This window comes from Tauraco erythrolophus, chromosome 1 (genome assembly GCF_009769465.1).
Source record: "Tauraco erythrolophus isolate bTauEry1 chromosome 1, bTauEry1.pri, whole genome shotgun sequence".
Lineage (NCBI taxonomy): Eukaryota > Metazoa > Chordata > Aves > Musophagiformes > Musophagidae > Tauraco > Tauraco erythrolophus.
The window spans coordinates 31,449,509-31,464,824 of NC_141465.1; the positions used below are offsets into that span (position 1 = coordinate 31,449,509).

The 15,316-nt window shown below is 56.0% G+C and overlaps 1 protein-coding gene across 1 annotated transcript; it reads left to right on the forward strand.

The window, feature by feature from the left end:
* The first annotated feature begins 5,466 nt into the window (after positions 1-5,466).
* On the forward strand, positions 5,467-6,342 carry OLIG2 (oligodendrocyte transcription factor 2). The gene has a single exon (XM_086631799.1). The coding sequence runs from the start codon at positions 5,467-5,469 to the stop codon at positions 6,340-6,342; it is 876 nt and encodes a 291-aa protein (XP_086487925.1).
* Positions 6,343-15,316: the final 8,974 nt, after the last annotated feature.

Here is a 15,316-nt window from a genome sequence, read left to right on the forward strand (position 1 = left end):
ATCCCCAGGTCAGACCTCCTGTGGGACAGAAAACTGCATGTGGCTGGGCAAATCACAGCATTGGTCTGTAATTCCCTCTCCAGCTTAGTTTCCTTGTTTCTGTCCATCTAAAAGCCAGCCTCAGCAGTTGCATTGATTTGTTTCTCTCGATCTTCCCACTCCTTCTTCCCCTTTTCGACAGCTCATTTTGCAAGGATTTGCACATGAGGGACAGCATCAAGCCCCAGGAAAGTTAAACACATAATTTTTCACTGGCATTGTGTCTCCTCTGTAACAGAGCAGAGTCCAGAGTACCTGGACTAAACAACAGGTGAGACTGGCAGGTTTTCACCTTTCGTCTCTGAGTCCGAGGAAAGTCATGATGCACAGCACACTTCTGCTTAGTGAGGTGACGCTTCTGCAGAGATCCCACCCCTCTGCAGACTAGAAATGCTTCGTCAGCCACAGGTATTTCTCTACTTAGCACTGAAAATGAAGCCTCAGCGTGAAACTGATCCTGAAAAGAGCTTGAACACCTTACGATGTGGCGGTCAATGGACACCTGCCCAGGATCCCCAGGACAGGAGGTGCCAGCGGGGCAGGGTGCGGGCCTGCCGGCACGGCGCTTCCTTGGTATTTCAGCGTCTTTCTCCTCATTTGCCCATAGGAGATGGGATTGTCAATGAGAAGTGAAATTGTTGGTAACACATAGCAGCTGTTACAACAAAATAGCTATCATACTGGGTTGCAAGCTTTAGGAGCTGCCTTCTGTTAAGGCAATAAAACGGTGGTATGGAGTTATCTGTTGCATCCTTAAAATTTTTCCTCCAGCGATGATTAAATGAAATCATACCGTATCTTTTAAAAAACACAGCATCTTGCATTAAACACAACAAACGACCGTCAGAAAGCTTGTATGTCTTACACCTGCACTGAAGAAGTTACAAGGAGACTGGATGAGGTCGTTTTGATAATGTCTTGAGGTCAGAGAAAGTCAGTCCCCATTACTCTGACAGGTGTGAGGCTTGTCCTGTCAGAGTAAATGGCCGTGCTTGAAAGGACGAGGGACGACAGCCTGAAAGATTTAACACACAGAATCTAGCCTAGGTTTTAAATAGCAATTTAATTATTTCGTTGTAAGTGACAGCAGGCTCATAAGTGACAAAAGTTTATAAATAAATAGATTTTTTTTCCTGCTAGATGAGAATAGGAGGTGGTCTATTTCCTGCATATTTTTATTCTTGCAAATATCACAAACATCAGCTTTGGTGTTTCCGAGACTTCCCTCTGGGTGACTCCTGTGAAGATTAGAAGCTTTCCCAGTCTCTGATTGAATGGGAAGACATGCTGAGTTTTTGGCAAAGAGCATGTGTCTCCAACATTTCAAGCGAACAAGTGTTAACAAAAACAAATCTAGCACTGAAACAAAAAAAAAAAAAAAGGAAAAGAAGAGTCTCACCAGAATAAAAACAAGACCCTCACTCAATAAACTGGGGTCCTTTTCTTGGAGATCACAGGTATCAAATATGTTAGTTTGGCAGGTGGAACAGCATCGAAGCCTGCAGGCTGGGCTACACTTGTCCAGAACAACAGAAAAAAACATATTAAAAAACATATTTGTATCTGATTCAGATACATCCAGAAAGAAAGGAACAGAAAAAAAAAAAAAAAAGGAAAAAAAGGGCTGAACCTGAACCTTTGAGAAGTTATTCCCTGCCCTGAGGCTCTACTTATACCTTTAAGCAGCGAGCAGGGGGCTTGCAAATAACCCCCACATCCTCACGTCATCGGTGGCAGGTGCTGGTATTTGTGGTCCTGCCGTGTTCGCGGTGGGGAGGAGGTAACTGTGACCCCAGTGGACTCCATGAAGCCCACACTCTCAGTTGAAAAGTTTAAAAGGCTCTGAAGCTGCAAAGCCCAATTTCGAGCCCACAGCCATACTAACAGATGGGAGGCAGACAGCGTCGGGGATCAGGCCTTAGAGTTTCTGAGGCATCACTAAAACTGTTTTCAGCTGCCAATCCTCAAGGAGCCACTGTCACCCACAGGCTCTTCGTCCTTCGGATGCCTCAGATTCCTTAGAGCCAGGCTGGGGCACTTTCAGTGTAGCTGTGTGGTATCCGTGCGGAAAGGATCCTGGGCCGCAGGCCTTGAGGGAATATAGGCAATAAGAATCCCAAACAATAACCTAATGACATTCCGAGTGCTTTTCAACATGAAAGCAACAGTCTGTTTTTTATTAAGTTATCACTTCATCATGTTCCCTGATTGCCTTCATTCACGCCTTAGTTGCCTACGGTCGCGATTTAACAAAAAAAAAAAACATGTTCATAGATAAGAAAACAGGTTCTCCTCCACGTATTAGTGCCAAAAGCGAGTTGGGGCGAAGTGCTATTCTGGGAGCCCTCCGTGGCTGCCTTCCTGGGACGCGCTGACGAGAGGCAGGTTGCAATATCGAGCCTTACTGAGTCAAGGCAGGGAATGTCTGATGTCTAATTTGACATCTCACCCCCTCTTCCCCTTTGCACACCCCCTCCTCCTTCCGACGAGGACGGCAGAGAAGCACCGCCTCGCTGCCACGGCCCCGGCCCCGCAAACTACGCGCTCCCCTGCGCAAGGAGCCCCGCGGGCTGCAAGAAGGACGGAGTCCACATCCAGACAGACGGACGGTGATCATCAAAGGCATTGCTGTCCCCCATTAGGGACATAGACTCAGGCTTCCCCGCAGCAGCGGAGCGGGGTTTCCTCTCTGGAGGGGGCAGGGGGAAAAGGAAAAGAGGAAGAAGAAAAGGAAGAAGAAAAAAAAAAAGGAAAAAAAGGAAGGAAAGGAAAACGAAAAAGGAGGGGAAAGGAAAAAAGGAAAAAGGGAAAGGGAAAGGGAAAGGGAAAGGGAAAGGGAAAGGGAAAGGGAAAGGGAAAAAAAAATAAAAAGAAGGAAAAGGGAAAAAGGACGAGTCCACTGCCCACTTCTCTCTCCCGGGACCCCCAGGGCGCTGCAAGAACTGCCTCCCCAGCGCGCCCGGAGCCCCGGAGCCCCGGCAGCCTCTGCCGCGCCTCCGCCCGCTGCCCATCCCCGCTCCTCCGGAGGAGCGGAGGCCAGCGGCTCTTCGCCGCTTTTTCCCCTCCATCCCTCCCGGCCGGTAACCCCCATCTCTGCTCCCGCCCCCGGCCAGACCCCCAGCCTCCACCCGGCCGAGCGGGAGCCCCTAGGGGCTCCGGAGCAGGCGGCGGGCCGGCACGGCCGCTGAGCTTTGGGGGGTTCGTCCCGTCCCCGGGCTGATGAAGCGTCTGGGGCACGGCGGCTGTGCAGCAAATCCGACGGGGAGGACGGGACCCCTCCTCCAGCCGTTTGGGGTGCGGAGAGGCGGCAGGTCCAACCTTTTAAGCAGGAAATGTCCCGGTCTTTTAAGAAGGAAGCCCCGGGAGGCGGAAGGGAGACGGGCGATGCTGGCATTTTCCTCGTCTTGGCCCTAGCACCGCGGCCCCGGGGGCAGCCGCCCCCCGCCCCGCCGGGCCAGGCCCGTTCCCTCTCCCCGGGCCGAGCTCTGCCAGGAGCCGGCGGCCGGGGGAAAGGCGTCGGGGCTTAATTAGTTGTGCTCGTCGTTGCCCTGTTTTATGCGGCTCCAACAATGAGCCATCAGTCAAAAGGCAGAGGCAGGCTTCCCGCTGCCGCCTCACCGCTTCCTGGCCATGAAAGAAATGCAAAGTTTGCACAGACGTGTCCCCCCCGTCCCCGTCCCGCTGCTCACCTCCAGGGCTCAGCCCCAGCTCCCGCTCCTTACCCCTCGTCATCCCTGGCGGCGGGAGGGGTGGGGGTATGTCCCCCCCCGCCTCCCCTCGGCCGGACTCGCAGCCCCGCAAGCAGGTGCGGGAGCTGAGGGCCAGGGCGGGGGAGCCCGGGGCACGTCCCGGGTGGCCAGGCCGGGGGCCGCCCGGGCAGCAGCGGGACACACGCCGGGCGGCGGGCGGCGGCGAGCCCGGCTGTCGCGGGGACAGATTTTCCTAATTGACCTGTTACGGATCATCCCCGCAACCGTTGGGAAACACATTTCCACGCTTCACTTCTTAACGTTTTAAATACATATTTAACGGATGGTTGAGGCTTGCCGGGCCAGCTGGGAAACACACGGGTGTAAAAATAATACAACAAAGGCAAAGGGGCCGGGGAGTGGCGGGGGGGATTTACCCCGGTTGGAGGAAGCCCCGACCCTATTGCACGGAGCTGCTGGGGCGAGGGGGCTCGCCGCGAGCCCGACGAGGCGCGGAGGGCGGCGGGAGGCGTTTCCGAAAGTTTGTTTTTTTTGTTAATGTCTTTTTTTACTAATGTCTTTTTTTTTTTTTTTGGTAATGTATTTTCTTTCTTTCTTTTTTTTCTTTCTCTCCCCTCTCCTGCTCCGGTCTTGCTGGAGGGTAGTTTGGGGGTAGGTTTTGCTCGCCGCTCCGGCTTCTTCTCCCGGTCGCTGCGGGGTCGGAGCCGGAGGTCTCACTGGGGCCCGTGCTGCCCGGCAGCCTCCAGCGACCTCCGCGGGGAAATCCGCTCGTGAGGAACGGAGTGGCCGAAAACACTTTTTTCTCCCTCTTCGCCTCCCGTTGTAGCACTCAACGGGGGGATAACGACCGGGCTGGAGACAGGAGGGGGCACCGGGCGAGGAAGCGCGACGGCTGCCCGGTGCATGTGGCGGGGCCGGGGCTGAGCGCTTCCCGGCGGGGCGGGACGGACGGGGAAACACCGACGTGCCGGCGGGAGCCGGGCAGCACGGCCTCCCCGAGGGCGTTGCGGCGGCGGAGGCAGGAGATGTTTGGTCCCGTCCCCGTCCCGTCCCGCCCTCCCAACAGCTGTTCCAGGCGCTGTCATTGTTGCATTTTATTATGGATTTGACAAAAGTCCCTCCCCCCCCACTGCGCCCCCCCGCCGGGCTCCCCGCGCCGCTGCCGGCCGTCTCCCCCCGCCCGCCCCATCGAGCCGGACCGGCCCCGGTGACATCAGCCGACCCCCCCTCGGCCGCTTCCCCCCCCCCCCCCCCCCCCCCGCCGCCGCCGCCGATTGGCGCAGCCCCCCTCCCGCCCGGTGACATCGTTCCTCCCCGGCGTGGCTATAAAGCCGCCGCCGCCGCCGCCGCAAGGTGCGCGCTGCTGCCGTGCTCGCCCGTCACGGCGCGCCGCTCCCTACGGCCGCCCCGCGCACGGTAAGTGCCGCCCGCGCCCGCGCACCCCGGCGCGGCACCCCCCGAGCCCCCGGCCCGGCGGAGAGGCGCGGAGGGAGGGACGGGACGGGACGGGACGGGACGGGACGGGACAGGAGGGGACGGGAGGCGCCTCCCCGAGGGCGGCTCCGCGGAGCGGCGGCGGAGCGGGCTCACCGGCCCGGCGGGCGAGCGGCGGCGGCGCCCCGCCAAGTTTCGGTGGGCGCTGACCCGGGGCCGCCCGGGGCCTCTCTCCCTTTCCCGCAGGCAGCCCGGTGCGCGCCGCCGTCCCGCCCGCCGGGCCATGGACTCGGACGCCAGCCTGGTCTCCAGCCGCCCGTCCTCCCCGGAGCCCGATGACCTCTTCCTCACGGCCAGGAATAAAGGCAGCGGCGGGGGCTTCACGGGCGGCACCGTGTCCAGCTCCACGCAGAGCGACTCCCCGCCGGAGCTGAGCGCCGAGCTGCGCAGCGCCATGAGCGCTGCGGGGGTGGTAGTGGTGGACAAGCTGGGCTTCAAATCCTCCTCGTCGTCGTCGTCCTCTTCCTCGTCCTCCTCCTCCAAGAAGGACAAGAAGCAGATGACGGAGCCGGAGCTGCAGCAGCTGCGGCTGAAGATCAACAGCCGGGAGCGCAAGCGGATGCACGACCTCAACATCGCCATGGACGGGCTGCGGGAGGTGATGCCCTACGCCCACGGCCCGTCGGTGCGCAAGCTCTCCAAGATCGCCACGCTCCTCCTGGCGCGCAACTACATCCTCATGCTCACCAACTCCCTGGAGGAGATGAAGCGCCTGGTCAGCGAGATCTACGGCGGGCACCACGCCGGCTTCCACCCCGCCGCCTGCCCCGGCGGCATGGGCGCCCACTCCGCCCCGCTGCCCGGCCACCCGGGCCACCCCGCCTCGCACCCCGTCCACCACCCCATCCTACCTCCCGCCGCCGTCTCCAGCGCCTCCCTGCCTGGTTCCGGCCTCTCGGCCGTCAGCTCCATCCGGCCCCCCCACGGGCTCCTCAAGTCGCCCTCGGCCGCCGCCGCAGCCCCGCTGGGCAGCGGCTTCCAGCACTGGGGGGGGATGCCCTGTCCCTGCAGCATGTGCCAGGTGTCGGCCCCGCCGCACCACCACGTCTCCGGCATGGGCACCGCCAGCCTCCCCAGATTAGCCACCGACACCAAATGAGCCCCTCGGCGGGGCCGCCCCGCGCCGCCCCGGCACCTCCAGGACCTACAAACGCGCCCCACCGGCGGCAGCGGCTCGTCGTCCGTCCGTCCGTCCGTCCCCCACCCTCCCGGGGCCGTCAGAAGGGCGGCAGGAGGGGACAGAGCCCGGCCCGGGGTTTGCCCTCCTCCCCAAACGGCGGGGAAAACCACCCCGACACAAGTAAACGAACGCGCATCTTCTTTACTTATAATTTTACGTGGTTGTCGATAACTTCGCTAGGAGGGGAAAGTAGTCCTAGGCTCGTCGCAAATGAAGGAACCAAAACTGCAGAGGGGTTTTTGCTCGTTCGCTCGTTTGTTTGTTTGTTTGTTTGTTCCCCCAGCCCACCCACTCCCCTCCCGGTTTCGTTTCTACACGCAGAGCCTTTGGAGCCGCTTCTGGGTCACCTCCTGCCCCGGAAAGCCCAGCCCCGGAGCACCCGGTCCCCGCTCCGGGGACTCCCGGCACTGGCGGGGAACAGCGGGGCTCCGGGTGGAAGTGTAACTGGAAAGGTCGGTTTTATTCCCGCCTTCCCCCTCTCCCTCGCCCGCCGTTTTTTCCATTTTCTTTCTGGTTCGGGATTTGTAAATATACCGTTCAACGATAACGATGCAAGTCTTCTCTGCCTGAGCTTTCCGTCCGTGCACTTGTACTGTGTAAGACTCATGAGTGAATAAGGGGTCGGTTTGCCTTGGTTTCGTTGTTTTGGGTTCTTGGGGTTTGTTGGTTGTTTTCTGGGTTTTTTTCTTCTTCTTTTTTTTTTTTTTTTCCAAGCGTATAACACGTTGTTGTTTTTTTTTTTCCGTTCCTGCCACCTTTAACAAAGTTTGAACTCTATAATGCTCTTTCTGTGTAGGAACTTTCACACTGTCCGTGTTGCAATACTGAGAACTTGGGCTTGTTTCTGAAATAACAACTTTTTCTTATCGCTGCCCCTTGCAGAGATTTTATCATCTGTTTATTTTTGTAAAAAAAAAAAAAAAAAAGAAAAAAAGAAAAAAGTTGCTAAATAATATTTATTACTTGTTTGGTTGCAAAAAAAAAAAAAGTGATCCTCTGTTGAGATTTTAAATAAAAAAAAAAAAAAAAGCGTTTTAAATAAATGTCCTTTTCCTCTTCCTTGCTGTTCGGTGGCGAGCGGGGAGGCGGAGGCAGGTGCTGGTAGCGGCGCTGGTGCGGGACCGTGGCGGGGGGACATCCCGCGCTGCGGGGTTACCTGCCGCAAAGCCGGGAAGGGATGGGAAGATTTTAGGCGCATCCTTGCCTTCTCCCTAGTTTTTTTTGTTAGTTCGCTTCGCCGGCTAATCGAAACCGTTTCATTTTGGGTTGATTTTTTTTCCTCTTCATTTGTTCATCGCAGAATAAGGGTGGCAAGGAAAGAAACAAGTGGCGCTGGGTTTGTAACGTGAAAAATTTTGTCTACCGAACCCAGCACTCGGCAAGAGCTAAATTTTAGTTCGGGGAAACATTAGTCTTGGCGATGGGCTGTTTGCTTATTGTAATCGCTTCTGCGCACTTGACCTTCAACCGAAAATCATCCAAACGAAAATCCACGGAAAGGAAAGTTATTTGGGGCAGTCCTTTTTTTTTTTTTTTTTTTTTTTTTTTTCTTCCCCCCTCTCCCGAAGTTGATAGCATCTCTCGCCCGTGTGTATTTCAGCAGCTCTGTACTCAGGTGTTTGGGCAGAAACTATTTTGCCCTCTCGCAGACCCCAAGGCAAGGGCTGTCTCCAACGCACGCAGAGTGCGCGAGTGCGCGCTCGGAGCAGCCTGTGGCTTCCTCGTTTCCTGCAAGGAGAAGGGTAAACACCCAAGGGAATCTCGTTTTTTGAGAAAAAGGAGGTCGGAAGCCCCGGGCCGGCGGCGGCTGCCCCCCGGGGGGGTGCCGGGACGGGCAGCGGGGCTCCCCGGGCGCCGTTCCCACGGTACCCTCGCCGCCCGCCCCGGGGGGGCGGCTCCCGCCCGGCACCGCGCTCCGGACTGCGGGTAGGCAAGAAGACCGCAAAACCCTCGTCCTTGCCCAAGCAAATCCTTCACATCTCTCTTTCTAGTCCGATAAATGGCTAGACAGCTATGTAAAATACCTAGCTAGCTACGTACGCATAAATACAAACCAGCGTATATATATATATATTTTAACAGACCATGGAGGAGTTTTGGGCGGCCAGACGCCCACGGGGGAATGAGAGCGAGTTCGAACCAGGGAGACTTTGTTGTTGTTGTTGTTACTGCGTAAAGCGAAGAGGTTCCCGGGCGGCCGGGGCGTGCGGGAGTCCCCGAGGGGTGTGAGCCGGGACCGGCCCGACAGCCCCTCCGGGCTCTTGCCTTGTGGAGTTCGCTTCTTGGCCCCATACCAGCCCGTTTAGGGAAGGTAAACGGGGCTCGGAAAGGAGCGCCCCGCACCCCAGCATGCCTCCCCAAGTGATGATGAGAAATACCTCCCCTTCTCCAAAGACACCCAGCCCAACCACCCCCAGCCTCCGGAGAGAACCTCCGCTTCCCAGCACCCTCGGTACTGATTTTGGCAAACGAACCCCATTTAACGCCGGGAGGGACGAGGCCCCGGGTCCCAACGCCGAGGAGGGAGACAGGCCACGGGCGGGGCGGGCAGCCCGCTGGTTGCCCCAGTGTCTTCTCCAACAGGAGAGCCGGCACTGACTCCGGTGGCCAGGAGGGCGCTGGCCCTGCCCCTCGCGTTAAGGCCGCCGTAAGGTGCTGCCGCTTATGTCGGGTCTGCGGCTTTGGAGACGATCCTCGAGGTGCAAGACCCCTCGCTTCCGCCTTCTCCGGCGCGGCGGAAGCGAAGTCGTGCAAAATAGGAGGGTGACAGCTAGGTGTCTGTCAGCGGCTTGGGACGGTCCCCTCCGACGGGAGCCCTTCTGCCAGGCTCGGCTGCAAGCCAAAATCCCGGCTGGGTCAGAGAAGGGGCAGAGCTCACCACCCCAGACCCCGGCGGAGCGCGGAGGCAAAGTCCGCTCCACCGCCGAGCCCACGGCATCCCGGGGATGCTGAGCCCCTCCGCGCCGGGACGAGGATGGGAACCTCCCTTCGGGCCAGGCCCGCTTAGGATGGAAACCCCGCTCCCTCCCATTTTGCCCCTGGAGCCCCTCTACCGAAGCCCCCTCCCATCTGTAGGGAGGCCGCAATAAGCAGAGCAGCTTTCCCAATTAGCAGGGCTCCGGCGAGGGAGCGCTGCTGCGGAAGAAGGGCAGGAGCAGGTGAGAATTAGAGGGAACATCATTAGGAGCTGTTCTTTGTCTCTATTAAAGGCAATAATTAGCACCCTGACAGATGCAAAAGTCGACAGTGGCCAGAAGCTGTTAAATCCTGCTCGTCTGCCTCCCCGGCCGCTCTCTCCCACCCAGAGGGCCTTTCCCCGCCGCTAACAGGTGGCCCCGGGGAGCCCCGACGGGCAGCACCACCCCGGGGAGGGGGGATGGGTGTCATGGGGATCCGGCTCTTCTGCGAGGCCGTTTCGACCCCACCGGGCCCCGCGATGGCAGAAGCAGTGAGGGCAGCCTGGCCCCCTCCAAAGCCCCCTGCCACTCAGGTTGGGGCTGACGTCTCCCCCGCCCCCGGCGGCGGAGGGAGCCCCGGGGCTGGTGTCAGCACCTCGGCCGGGGCCGCCAGCTGTGCTCCCCTGGCCCCCCTCCTCCTGGGCTACCTGTAAATGAAATTAGCCGCCCTGCCTGGCTCCCGGTGCCCTCCCGCCCGCCTTGTTCCCCATATGCTCCCCCGCCCCAACGAGTGCCCCGCGGGGCTCCCCTGATTGCATTGCCCGCCGCTGAAGCTGCCGCTCCGGCCAGATAGGGTTACGGGGAAAGGGGTGGTGGTGGGGGAGCCCATATGCTCAGCGCACACTGGTGGGGCTGCCGCGGGTCACCTGCACCTCCAGCCAGGCCAGGAGGCCCGGGCACCCGCATTGCTCCCGCAGGCAGCACCCGCCCTGAGCTGGAGTGACCACCCTAATTCTCAGCTCTCCACCCCGCTGATCCCCTTTCCTCTGAATTTAACCTTGTTTTCCATGCAAGCCGGGCAGACCCTTCCCACCTCTCCTGTTTGGTTTTTTTTTTTTTTTTTAGGCTGTGCCAGGTCTCTTGCGACTTGTTCCAACAGAAGAAGGGAACTCCTGCCTGCATAACCCAGACCAGGTGGCTCCCTCCGATGAACCCCCACTCACACCCTCGCCCTTTCTCCTTCCCCTTCCTCCTCCACACTTTCCCCTTCTCTTTCCCTCCTTCCCCACTTCTCCTTTCGCCTTTGCCTTTCTCCCCTTCCTCTCTGCACCAACCCTCCCAGGCATGGCACAGAAAGCGGAGAGACGGGCAGCCAAAGGTCGGCAGCATGTTTTAGGCAGAAGCCACAGTGAAGCATCGGGGAAGCCCAGGGGAAGGGAAAGGTTGGCCATGTCAGGGCTCCAGGCAGTTCCACCATGTTTACCCCCCGATGTCCTTGTCTCATTTCCACAGGGGATTTTTTCAGCCTCTGCCTGGCAAATTGAGCCAAGTAGCCCAAAAACTGCTGCGAAACTCTGACCGAGGCATACTGCTCCCTTCAGACCCAGGCTCACAGCTCCTGTGAGACACGTGTGCCCCTTCTGCGGGGAGGTACCAGGGCACCAGCTCTGCTCACTGACGATTCTGTCCTGTGGGATGGGATCTGTCAGAGACCCCTGTGCGGGTCTGCAGGCTCCCTCCCTTTTCGTTTGAATGAATGTTTGGAGTGAATAACTAAATCCCCTTCAACAGTTCTCCAAATACCAGCCTTTCACAGAAAAATGTGGTTCTTTTTTATCTACAAACCTCTAACCAGTAATACAAACTAGGGCCTGGCAGGGTGAGGTCTACAAGCACGGGTTACATGCATCTACTTATATGTATAAGCAGGAGACAGAAAATCTTATTTTTTTCCCCTTGAAAGCATCATCATACTGACATTCTGGGGCCACACTCCCCTTGGACATCACTGCAGTCTCCCAACTCCAGGGACAGAGTTCTGGACGTGACGCGAGATAACTGAGGTATCGTTCCAGAGACAAGAGCGAGGGCTGTGGGATAGCCCTGGGATGCTGTTTCCCCTGTTGGAAAACAGGGCTTGCTTTTACACTTCCATAGGTGAAAGACTGATGTCCCCGTACTCCGACAGCCTGCAAACTGTCTGAACCATCTCCCAGAGGATAGCCCGCAGCACACTGGTGTGACTGGAGGCAAACAGCCCCTGATGATGCTGCCAGGCCATCAGCTCTGACTTGATGTTGCAAGACGGTGCTTGCAGCACAGTTAAGATTTCCTTGTGACAGAGTGGTGTTTCCACCTCTGCGTGGGATGAGAACCTTCGGTCCTGTGACTCAAAGTTACTCAGATTATTTCTGAATGCTCAGGCACTTTTGAACACGCAGCTGAGGGCCAGATTTTCAGAAGAGTTACCAGCATCTCTGCAAATGCTTAGTGCTCAGAACCCAGCCCTGTGCTTCTGAAAACCTGGTTGTCCACGTAGGGGTTGAGATGGGAAGGGAGGTTTGCCAAAAGCCAAAAGCCTGGCTCCAGCCGCAAGAGCTGGCCCTTTCCAAGCTTCCAGCCCAGGTGGGTGTGGATTAAAAATAAGCCTTGGGCATGCTGCAGTCTGCCAAGCCTCTGGAGATCACAGGGTCAGCAAAACTGAATTTTCCACTTCAGGCATTTGATGATATTTAAATATTTCTACTCAAAATTATTAAGGGGAGGCAATAATTATAGCGACAACAACAGGACCACAAGATCATACAAGCTCCGTCTTTGCAAAAAGGCATGAAGTACTTGCTGGTTCAGCTTTCGAAAGCCCAAACATGCTCCCATCTTATCGCCCTTACTCCTTAGGTGGTGCTTCTGAAGGCGAGAGAGGTTTGGCATTGATTTTGGTGGCAACACGGTGGGACCTGGAAGATTTTTGCAAGCTCCTGGTCCGTCTGCTTGAGAACTGGAAAGCAAGAGGTGAATGTTCAGCCTGTTCACCACACACGGCCTGAATAGTCCCGGGGGTGCTCAACCCTCTCAGGAGTTACAAACCGCCCAGGGTCGAGATCCTCCAAAAGCGCGGCGCTTACCCCAAGCCTTTTACCCTAAAAGATGGATGTAAATGCAAAAGAGTGTTTCCCTTTTTCATTCATCCCCATTCTTGGGATTAGCTTTAGAAGTTTTGTTCTGCCATTTATCTTCACTTGTTGGAGATGTCTTGACAAACTCCTGAGAATTAATTTCCCATCAGCTTTTTGCCTCCTCTTCTTGAACTGGCAGGTCAGATCTCACCATATGCATTAGAAGAGGTTATCTGGATGGGCCACCCTGCTCCATTGTCCCTTCTTATGCCTGTCCCTGTCCCAGCAGGAAACCAGTGTCATGCACACGGAGAGAGAGCTGAGGGAATCAGACTCCTCTTCCGAGCAGCCCTCCACTCCTTGCCTGTCATCAATCATTGCATCCCGCTGCCAAAACCAATACAATTGGATCAGGCCCAATACATGGGGTGTTTCCTGCGAGTCAGAAGTGTGCCTTTTAGTTTAATATATTCCCAATGTTGATCCTATTAGCAGGAAAAATCAATCAATCACTGTCAGCAAACATCACCAGCCTACAGATTGATCACAGTGTCAGGATTGTTGGAGGATTCTGCAGATGCAGGAGGCATTTGTTAAATGCTATTTTCAGAAAGACATATACATATATGTATAAGACACACATTTATACACGTCTTTGTCTGCTTAAAAAAAAGAGAAAAAACCACGCAGTTCCTTTTTTTGTGGTTTGTTGTGGGTTTTGTTTTTTTTTTTTTTTTGACAAAAGCAGTCAGGGTGCTAGTCACTTATAAGAAAAATCCTTTTGAGTAGGAAATCAGCAGAGGGTGGGTTTTTTTTTTGAGGGGGAGCTTTTTTTGTTCCTTCTGAGGAAGGGAAAGGAGTCCAGAGACATATATACTGTAAGGGTAGGAAGGCTACAGACTCTTTCCAAAGAGCAGAGCTGAGGCTGCAAAAGCTGTCAGCGTGCTCCGTGGGAGAGAGAACCCACCAAGGTGTGAATTCAGCCACCCTCCTCCAGTGCTCAGCCTTCATTTGGAGCTGTGCTGGGTACCCCACCGAGTTTCTCTCTCCACCTTCTCTGCTCCTCTCCCCAACAGAAATAATTCAACTCTTTAATGCTGCTCAAGCAACATAGAAAGATTTCCTTCACGACAGGCAGCACAGGGAACTGAGCACACCAGGACTGCAGGAACCCATTCCTCATCCCAAAGCCATTCCCTGTTCCAACCCCGTTTCCCATCCCAAACCCTGGAAACCTTGGGGTAGCATCCCAAAAGGGATGGGGGAAATCTTTTTCCTAGTCAGAATGCCAGCCACAGTGGGCAAAAAACATAGTGAGGGAAAAGGAAATGAGCTGCGATGAGGAAAAAAAAGTTGAAGGGCTCTTGAGATATGAGATGTCAGAGGTGAGGCTGCGTAACTGTGGTCCCTTTCCTTGTGCTTGCCAGGATACGTTTTTGGGACTTGTTTTCCCATGGGGGTGTGTCTCTGCCAGGCACTGGGCAGAGGTGCTGTGAGGAAGAATTTGCCTCCTCAGGACCCTCCCTGTCTGCTCCTCGCTTTCCAGGATGGCCAGTTCAAGCCATTCGAGGCTGAGCTTGCATGAGCCTCAAGCCAGCATCCCCTGAAAGCCAGCCCCTGTATAAGTGCCTGAAGATGACTCAGGAAATCATCTGCCTCCTATGAAATATCCCAGGTATACTACAGGGCACAGGAGGGACAGGCCGGTGTGACCTGGGGACCATACAGGGGGCAGCTCCAGCATGCCCCGGCAGCAGCAGCCCCCGACTTGCTCATCTTTTTCAGGGAGGGTTTAACCAGAGCCGGGTTAAAGAAGGGAAGAAGCCTCTCAGTGACTCTTTTTTCTTAGAATCATAGAATGGTTAGGGTTGGAAGGGACCTCAAAGATCATCTAGTTCCAACCCCCCTGCCATGGGCAGGGAAACCCTCCACTGCACCAGGTTGCTCAAAGTCTCATCCAACCTGGCCTTGAACACTTCCAGGGATAAGGCATCCACAACTTCTCTGGGCAACCTATTCCAGTGCCTCACCAGCCTCACAGTGAAGAATTTCTTCCTTATATCCAATTGAAATCTACCCTCTTTTAGTTTAAATCCATTGCCCCTTGTCCTATCATTGTACACCCTTGTAAAAAGTCCCTCTCCAGCTTTCCTGTAGGCCCCCTTCAGGTACTGGAAGACTGCTATAAGATCACCCTGGAGTCTTCTCCTCTCCAGGCTGAACGGCCCCAACTGTCTCAGCCTGTCTTCATAGCAGAGGTGCTCCAGCCCTCGGATCATTTTCATGGCCCTCCTTTGGACTCGCTCCAGCAGCCCCACGTCCTTCTTCTGTTGGGGAATCCAGAGCTGAATGCGGTACTTCAGGTGGGGTCTCACGATAGCAGAGTAGAGGGGCAGAATCACCTCCCTCAACCTGCTGGCCATGCTTCTTTGGATGCAGCCCAGGCTCTTGGTTATGCTGAAGGCAGAGATGGAAGTGATGGGCTTTGCCCAAGTACCTCTGTCACACGTCGTGCTGGGAAAGGCTTAGGGCTGCCTAATCAATCAATCACTGCCTAGCAGGGGAGTGTCTGTGGGAATCACCCCGAATCACACAGCCCTCCCCACCTGCAGACTTTGCCCACGCAAGTGTTGCACAATTTAATTATTCCCAAGTAGAAAAAGTGCCAAAATGCCTTAATGAGGATGGAGTGCTCTGGTGGGAAGAGGAACGGGCTGCAATGCCTCAGGCAGCTTTTACACTGCTTGAAGTGGTTTATAGTGATAGCAAGGGAAGAAAGGAGGCATCACCCATCTGGGATGCTCACGGGAAAAGCTGTCCCCAGATCAGGACTTACCCCTGGGTGCTACTCAAGCACTGTCCTGTCATATAGACCTTGGC